General features: G+C 36.4%; 1 protein-coding gene across 2 annotated transcripts in view; it reads right to left on the bottom strand.

Moving 5' to 3' along the window:
• Nucleotides 1-564: 564 nt before the first annotated feature.
• Cwf19l2 (CWF19 like cell cycle control factor 2) overlaps nt 565-9,163 on the bottom strand; it is an 88,175-nt gene continuing 79,576 nt past the window's right edge. Inside the window, exons 15-17 of one of the 2 annotated variants that reach the window (XM_036192631.1) lie at nt 8,220-8,321; nt 5,822-5,951; nt 565-913 (exon numbers count right to left, since the gene is read on the bottom strand). In XM_036192631.1, the coding sequence (XP_036048524.1) occupies nt 771-913; nt 5,822-5,951; nt 8,220-8,321 (375 nt within the window). In that variant the 3' untranslated portion in view covers nt 565-770. Of the gene's footprint in view, nt 914-4,784; nt 5,952-8,219; nt 8,322-9,163 lie in introns of those variants that run through there. The other variant, XM_036192630.1, reaches the window with a different exon arrangement.

Here is a 9,163-nt window from a genome sequence, read left to right as displayed (position 1 = left end):
AGCCAGAGTTAGCCATAGGTGTCAGACAGTAGTGGCACACACCTTTAATCTCAGCATTCTTAGAGGCAGAGGCAGAGATCCATCTGGATTTCTGTGAGTTCTAGGCCACACTGGGCTACATGAGATTAATCCAGTCTAAAATGGAACCTGAGCCAGTCTTTGGTGGCATACACCTTTAATCCCAGTACAAGGAAGGTTGAGACAGGCTGGAGAGAGAAAGGAATATAAGGGGGGGAAAGACAGAAACTAGCTCTGGCAGGCTGAGGAGCTGGTGAGGTAAGAGGTGGTGGCTGAGGCTTGCTCTGCTTCTCTGATCCTTCAGCTTTCATCCTGATATCTAGCTCTGGGTTTTTATTATAAGACAAATCAGGATTCATGCAAAAAGTTCCTGGCCTGACTTCATTCAGAGAGGAAAGCAATGCTGAAGTGTTAGCCAATTAAAACCTTTCCTCCCCAACTTGCTTTATGGTCATGGTGTTTCATCATAGCAATAGAAACCCCAAGAAAGACACAAAGCCTGTTGGGTCCTAAGGTTGCACAAATAATGGGGACCAGACCACTAAGGATTATTAACCAGAAGCAAACTTTATTCCAAACCCCGTGGGGTTCCAAAACTTTTAGCTAGCCAAGGCCACAGACGAAGTTGGGATTCTGACACCAAAAAGAGGCAACCAGCCTCTTCTTACAGAAAAAAACACATGCCAGGTGGTAACCCAAAGAAACTTTTTCAATTGTGAGTTTAGGCCTTGAGTGACAGTACACTCCAAGATTCACACTTTGGATTTCAGGGTTAGTTCAAGATGTTTGCAAAAGCCTATGGCTATCTTGACAAAGCTGCTTTCTCCCATAGTTGAAAGGAATGTAGGGCAGAAGGTCAACCTTTGTCTACAGCAGCAAGGATGCAGAAGCATGTCTAGAAATGTAGCAAAAACAGAGTGCCAAACTGTAATCATGATCCCACAGAAACAAAACTTTTATATTAGTTGTCTCACCATAAACAAAAAAAGAGAGAAAAAAAGACCTTGCTATAATTTCTTTGGTTATAGAATAAAGAAAGTCTTCAGTCCTCTGTTCATATTTATCTAACACGCAAATCCTAACATGTTGAAAGTATACATTTTATTTGTAGTCTTTTTTTTTTTTTTTTTTTGAGAGAGGTTTCTCTGTGTAGCTTTGCGCCTTTCCTGGAACTCACTTGGTAGCCCAGTCTGACCTCAAACAGAGATCCGCCTGGCTCTGCCTCCCGAGTGCTGGGATTAAAGGCGTGCGCCACCACCGCCTGACTATAGTCATTATTTTTAATGAATAGAATTAAAACACCTGTAATTTTTATTGTCTCTAAATGTGTGGAATTGAGCATGAAAATAAAGTATTCTTGTTTTTCACATTTACAAGAGATGAGAAAACATGGAAAGAAAATGCTCAGATTATAAACAATTGTCCCAGTGAAATAGCCAGTCTCACCTAAAATTACATTTGTTTTCTTAATAGTCAATGGAAATACCAACCACAGCTTTAAAATTAGCTTTAAGATATTAACTGATGCCTCTCGCCAAGAAAAACTTGCCTGCTCTCTCAACTAACTTTTTTGTAGATTTTTCTTCCTTAATAAAGTCTCCAACCTTACCAACCTTTTCTGTGCCTATATTTATAGAAGATGTCACTTATACTTACAAGAGTTTCAATGTAATCATGTCTTAACCTTTGTTGTACACATGCAATTAATTGCCATTGGGAAACTTTTTCCAAATGGTTGTGCTAAAATATATTTACAATATACTGCCTGGTATCAGACTCTCAAAGTTTGAACTAGTGCCAGCTACCAAGTCATGGTAAACAGGATTTCTTTCTTTCCTCACACGATTGACACTTGTTGGTCATAGTAGGTGCAGATGCTTTGGGTGCAGGAAAGATTTGTGGCTTGCTTCTAAACAATAACACATAGTGGTGACAGGATGTATATGAGAATTTGTTCAAGTCATTATGTGATTACCTTAATACCTTATATGGTAGTCATCTTTAATAGATCCCTCTGATACTGAATTGGCTATGAAGAAGTAACTGGCAATGTTGGTAAACATATGTAGTGAAGAACTGTTAATGCCATATACAGAAGATGGTCAACAGCATGGAAGACACATGAAGATTTCCTTCCTGGTTGAAAGAATATGAATGTAGCAAACAACCATGTGGGTGAGAAAGGAGATCTTTAACCAGTACAGTTTCCAGATGAAGAGCCTGTCCTGTCTGGCAATGATCACAACCTTGACTAAGTGTGCTTGATGTCCTGGCACAGATGCTATGAAAACAGGTAAAAGGATGTTGCTGTATGCAGCTAGTCTTGTGGAAATTTGCTACACAAAAGCAGGAAGTTATTATTGGTGTGTGAAGGGTAAAAAAAGTTTTTTATTTGTCTCACTTGTACTTTGCTTTTCTAGTCTCCTGATATTTTTATCTTCTCTATTGGCTTTTTCAACTATATTTTTCTTTTAATCTTAATGTCTTCTTTGGAAATTGTATTCATGTACTTTTAATTTACCAAAGTCTATATTTAAGTTATTAACACTTCAAGAATAGAGCAAGAAACTTACAGCAGTACACACATCTACTCCTTCCTTTTACATATCTTCACTACTATTTGTGATTTTACTTTTAGATGCTATAAATTCTGCATTATTTTTGTTTAAATAGTACTTATCTTCTAAAGAAAAAAAAATACTTATCCAAGCAGTTGCCATTTTGGTGCTTTGTGTGGCTTTTTTTTTTTTTTTTTTTAAATTGGACTTTGGGTATCTCAACATGTTCTGACTAATGATTTTTTTTTTTCATTTTATTTTATTTTTTTACTTTTGAGCTTTGTTCTACACTGCAATTAAGTTGCTTGGAAACAGTTTCATACCTTTGCCTCTTCTAAGATCTGTTTCTCTAAACTAGATCAGCACTCAGACGAAGCAATAATTCTAAACTATCCCAATTATTACTCCACACTCTGTGCTAACATTCTGTTCTGATAGATAAACAATGTTACTGCTAACTCTCAAGTAGGTTAATCTTTAACTAAAGAATGCTTCCTCATATGTACACTAATATGGCTCCCTGTAGATCTCTGTTTAGCAAACTCTCCTTTAGTAACTGTCTTGTGGTCTAGATATCTCTGTGCTGAAAACTGTTTTTCCTTTAAGTTGAATGATGCAACAGGCTCTTCCTGGATGCCCCACCTTGTGGACATACTCAAAGTGATAGGACAGGACTTAGATGAGTTGTCTCACTTGTTCTGATCTTTCAGAGATCACCAAACTTTGTTCTGATTCTAATTATGCTTACCTGAAAATTATGGTTTGATTTATGTTGTCTGTTGATGATTTGAGGCAGAAGGGTAACATGGTCACTCTATTTAGTCTCCAGGTATAATTCTTGAACAATTTCTTATGCAAAAGGAAGGCCAACTCAACTAAATTAAGAGCACCAAAAATAGAGGAAAGAGCTAGACTCTTCTCAAGAACAGACTGAAGTTCTAATACAGTAACATATGCCCAATTTAATTTCAGACTAACTAGAGAATATGGACTGAACATTTCTCCTGTCTTTTTCCTTTTCAATGACAATGTCTACCATATTAACATATGCTACTCTCACTGCTGTAGATTTTTTTTAAGCAGGAAAGAAATATAAATTTGTAGGCAGAGAAAATTGCAATGAAATAAAAGTGGCTATACATTATTTCACATTTCTTCTATCAAAGGCAAGATTACAATACCCACCCACCCACCTACCCACTCGCCATTTTGTTTGTTTGGCTTTGTTTTCATTTTTTAAGACTAGATCTCCCTAAGTAATCTGACCTGTGACTACATAAGACCAGGCTGGCCTTGAATTAACAGACATGCTTGCCTGCCTCTCAAGTGTTGGGATTAAAGACTTATACTTCCATGCTCAGCCCCATCCCTCTTCTTAAATGTTTGACAAACATGATAGAGATAAATCAAGTTGTACTAGTATCTGGGCTCTCCCTTGGGGACTGGCACATCTCACTTGTTGAAGTTTTCCTTTGAAATCGTTGCTTTGGAAGAGTTTTAAGGAAGAGAAAAAAATCTAACTATTCCGAAGATAGCATGTATAGAGAAAATGATACCAAAAGATTCCCAGCTGCTGTTCCCCAGCCCAGTCACTAGGTACATAAGTGACAAAGCCACACAGAACATTAGCATTTGCAGTATAAAGAACAAAAGACTCAAGAAACAACTCCAGTCATCTCCAGATGTTTGAGCCACTTTAGCAGAGGACCCAGACATCATAAAGGCAAATCATTGAAAGTCCCAACCATAAGGTACAAGATAACAGTTATTATTACAAGCCACTGAGGTTTTGAGAAACTGACTGTGCATCAAGAAATAACTGGCACACACCTTTAATCCCAGCACACTGTGAGTTCGAGGCCAGCCTGGGCTACAGAGTAAGTTCTAGGAAAGGTGCAAAGCTACACAGAGAAACCCTGTCTCAAAAAAACAAAAAAAGAAGTAAATGGAACCAGGACAAAGAGTACATTGGGATATACTTGCTATAGATTCTGTAGAATGTAAAGCAGGAGTACTCATATTTTTTGAACTATCAACATGAATTAGCACTTTATAAACAAATGTTTTAACTCACTGATTATAAAAATCAAAGTTTTAGATTTGTTTAAGATTTGAGACAAAGCCAACAGTTTGAAAACATATAATACTGTCATACCTGTTTACTATATATACACACATACACACTTAGATGTAATTTTGAAGTATGGAAAATTAAAACCATTAAGTGTTACCTTTATTTGTGAAATTTTAAAAGAATTGCCTTTTTTAACATACAAGGAACATACATGGGAACAGTGACAGCCTGACTTTAAAATAAATGTATCACAAGTTACTCTGGAACATCCTTCACAGTGGTTCTAAGCACTAACATTTTATAATAAAATACTACAGTTTGTATTTTTAAAAAAGACTTATTATAACATATTTTTTATAAAGACAAGGTTTTCTCAAGATCAAATGTTGAGAACAATAAAAGTTAAGTACCTTTAATCAAGTAGGGACAAAAGAACATTCCCTGAATACTTACATTATTGAACATTTGTGACAACATTAAGACCCCAGCACAGTGATTTGGCTACAGATTTTAACTTTACATGAACCCCAAACAACTGTGAATTGTGTTCTTTAGAAAAAAATGCTTTTGAAAATACCAAAATTCAGACTACTTGAAGGTCCCAAAATGAAAACAAGTTTGCATTTATGTATATTTTCATTATTATTTAATTCTTTAATCTTTTTCTTTAATAGAGATAATACAGAGTGATACTATATGCTACTAGTAGAAAAAGAAAAAAAGAACTTTTCCATAAAAGTATGAAAATAAATTTCACTTAGTACTGGATACATCTGGTTTTATATAAAAAAGTAAAATAGAAGCTAGGCGACAGACTTTACATCTACATGGAAGCAGACTCACTTTCCCCTGGACCCTTGCTAGACCCCTGGAGACAAGTCCTTTTCTAGAGTAACCAAATAATTTGGAACAGCTAGAAGTAGATACTGAAAGGAATGTGAACCAATTATCCTCATACACCTGCTCTTATTCCACAATCACCAAACTCAGTCTCCAGGAGCCATGAGGAAGAAAACAACTTGACCTAACATGGGTGTCAGTGACTAGAGTGGCCAGCTGCTGCTCCTTTCCCTAGGGACCAAGGCAAAGTTGCTTATAAATATAATAAACATAAACTGAGTGGGCTCAGCAGAGGAAATGACACATGCAGGATGCATTTAAGAGCTTTTACTTTTGGTGATATCAAATGGTTTCCACCACTGAGCAAACTGCAACACTTTCTTCCTCTGGTCCTCAAAGCTTTCTCCAATGCCCTTCCTCCACAGCCTGGGCTCTAGATCCAGCATACCACCAATGATTTCCTTTTAAAGAGTAAGAAAAATATGAATATATACATGTATAAACAATGAAGAAGGAAATTACTCATTTATTTTGCTATTAAATATAATATTAAATAATTCTTTGTGACAATGTATATATACTACATATTAGTTTCAAGCAAAATAAACCTTATTTCCAATCTTAATTTCAAACTCTGTGATCCTCAGAGTCCTTGTGGTGTCTCCTGTGAAGCAATATGTCTGCTTCGTTGCTCTAATGGTAACAAAAGCAAAGAAGAAAGTGAAATTTAATTTCCTTGCTCATAAAGGTAACTAATATGTCTACAGAGAGCTCATAAGAGAATATGAAGATATGGTGAGAAGCAGAATAATAAAGTCTCAGCTATACAGTGGGAAAAGAGAGCTGGCACAGACCATAAGACATTTAAAACAAATAAACAAATGTTCTACTTGTTGCATAAATCAGAAAAGGGAACCACCCACCATTAAGAAAGTACTCTGTATATGATCTCAGGAGAAATTCAGATTTAGTGCAAGAATTTCCTGGCATCAGCCCATCTACAGTACAGTCTGAGAAAGGGTAATTTATGTGTCTGTCTTAACTGTCTCTAGACCCCTGCATGCATTATGTGACAGTGCAAAATGGGTTTCTCATTCTATTACTGCACTGTTGTTCTTTGAGTAATTTCCGGGGCAGCAAGTCAAAGGAGAATCCAAAGTATTTCCTAAAGAGCATACTCTGAGGGATGGGTAAACTGCCCATTCAATCTTAAGAATGTATTATATAAAGAACAAGGTATGAGCATTATTTGAAAGAGAGGTAATTCTCCTGATGAAAATTTAAAAAGTAAATCAATGTGTTAGTGGTATCCTTTCCTCTAGAAACAAATTTTTAAAACTATGAATCTAGAGCTATAAATTCAGAGCTAAAGATTAGTTAAAAATCTCTAGGGAACAACAACAGGATTTTTCAGAGCAGTGAAAACAAAGGTTTTGTTGTTGTTTTGGTTATTTGTTGTTGTTAATTTTATAGAAAAAAATTCTGCAAACTTCTCAAACAAGGGATGGGATACAACTCTGTTGGTAGAGTAGTAGAGTGCACTTGACATGCAAGAAGCTGTGGGTTTGATATAAAACAGGCCTGATGGTACACTCTTGGAAACCAACATCAGGAGGTGGAGGCAGGATGATCAGGAGCACAAGCAAGCACATATTTAGCTGTGAGTTCAAGACCAGCTATGTGAGAATCTATAAGCAATAATTCAAAATTCAAGTGATTTTAGAATCTGGGTACTCATTAAGGACAGCAGCATAGTGAGTTCTCGATCCAAAACATTAGAGCTCTGTTTCCTCTTGGCACATCCCAATTCATCATAGATGATTATTTTCATGCAGTTTTTTCATGCAGATGAGAGTAGGGTAGAGGGGCAAGCAGGGTAGGCAATTAGGAACTCTCAGCAGAGTTCATGAAGGCTCCTCTCTTTCTCAGTACAGGCACACAGAGGTCATACCAAAAGGCCTGAGCTAGGCCCAGATTCATTTTGCCAATTTCAAATGCTACCTTAATTTCATTCCAGTTTCTGAAAAGAATTTAGATACTTAGTAAATAGACCCCTAATTTAAGGAATATACTCTTAGGAAGGCATCCCCCTCCCCTCCTGCAAGAAACTACTGCCAATCAAATGACTGGGCCTTTCCTATGTGCCCAGAACCTAACTGTGTGCAATGAGTCATTTATTTTTCCTGGATTATACCTTAACTATAAATGAAGAACCATTTATTATCTGCATTAACCATGACCTGTGGTACTGGGTTCTCTCATTTAGCACAAAATCCTAGGTAAGTTACATAACCTCTGTCTGTTTAGAGTTTTCCAATCTGTATAACAAATGTTAGAACAAAATGTAGACAAAAGAATTACTGTGAGCACTAGATGACTGCTCTGACAGTAGATGAGTACACTGTAAGCCCTTAATAAACATTAGCAAGTGCCACATTTTTTCCTGGACATAGCTGCCGGACTCCAAAGTCAGGACAACATTACAGTTACTGAGACTGAGCACACTGAGAAAAAGGCTGTTACATAATGATATCTCTTACTCAATCATTAATAATCTGATACATTTTTATAGTTACATTCTAACCCCTGCCCCTCTCTCAAACTTGTATATAGAAAAATTCAACAAATTCTTGTATACTGTGTCCAAACTTTTAATTTTCTTTTGCACCCTTGTGAAAGTATTAACCAAACCACTAAACTCCAAGGTTTTATTAAATTTCTGGGTTTACCTTTCCAAAGTAATGAGGAAATTTGTGTTGATTTTCAATGATGTGAGCAAATCCTCCCTGAAGGCCAAAGTCTACAGCAAAGTAAGGCAAGCCTCTGGGCACCTAAGTAAAGAAACAAATTGCACAGGAAATAAGAAAGCTATGCTTTCTCCAATTCTCTGCCACAAGGGAACCAATCATCTTTCAGGAGAATGTACATGACAAACTTCCAATTACCTAACTTTCCAAGGAAAAGTCTCTGACAGACTTTCAGCCAGACACATCTTCATCAAATCTAACAATTCACAATCAAACCAAATACTTTCCTATTCTTGGAGATAGCAGAAAAAAAAGTATTCAAATATTTTTACAGAGTCAAGGAATAATTTTTCTATGATTACACAAATAAAAGTATGTTTTGTTCATATTTCACTTAGGAAGAGGGAGCTTGATCATATATTTGTGGCTTTGTTCACATATGCATAAAAATTTCACTATAATAATATTTATCAAATATAAATAAATTTATAATATTTATTTCTCTCAGTAACTAGTGAGATAAATAAAGCAATATTTAGTTTACCAAGTTAATTTCACAATACCTTGGGATCAGCTCTCTATTACCCTTTTCTCCCTCCCTTTTTGTGAGAGCGTACATGTGCGTGCACACGCATGCACACACGCACATGCACGCACACACACGCACACACGCACGCACACACCCACACACGCACGTGCACACACACAGGAGATGGGGAGAAAGGGATGGAAGGATGGAGAGACAGGGAAAAATTTTAATCTCCATACTGATTGAAAAGAGCTACAATTTCTTGCTTTCTTATTAGGCAGATTTTGTGTCTTTGTAAGTTTTTCTTCTAAGTTCCAACTTTTATCATTAGAAATTATCCATGTTCATCAATATACAGTAAGTTTTCCCTCTAATACCACCACACAATCAGCACTAA

Source organism: Onychomys torridus, chromosome 7 (genome assembly GCF_903995425.1).
Source record: "Onychomys torridus chromosome 7, mOncTor1.1, whole genome shotgun sequence".
NCBI classification, from domain to species: domain Eukaryota; kingdom Metazoa; phylum Chordata; class Mammalia; order Rodentia; family Cricetidae; genus Onychomys; species Onychomys torridus.
The sequence above is the reverse complement of the archived record's forward strand: the minus strand, read 5'-3'. Positions and strand labels throughout refer to the sequence as shown.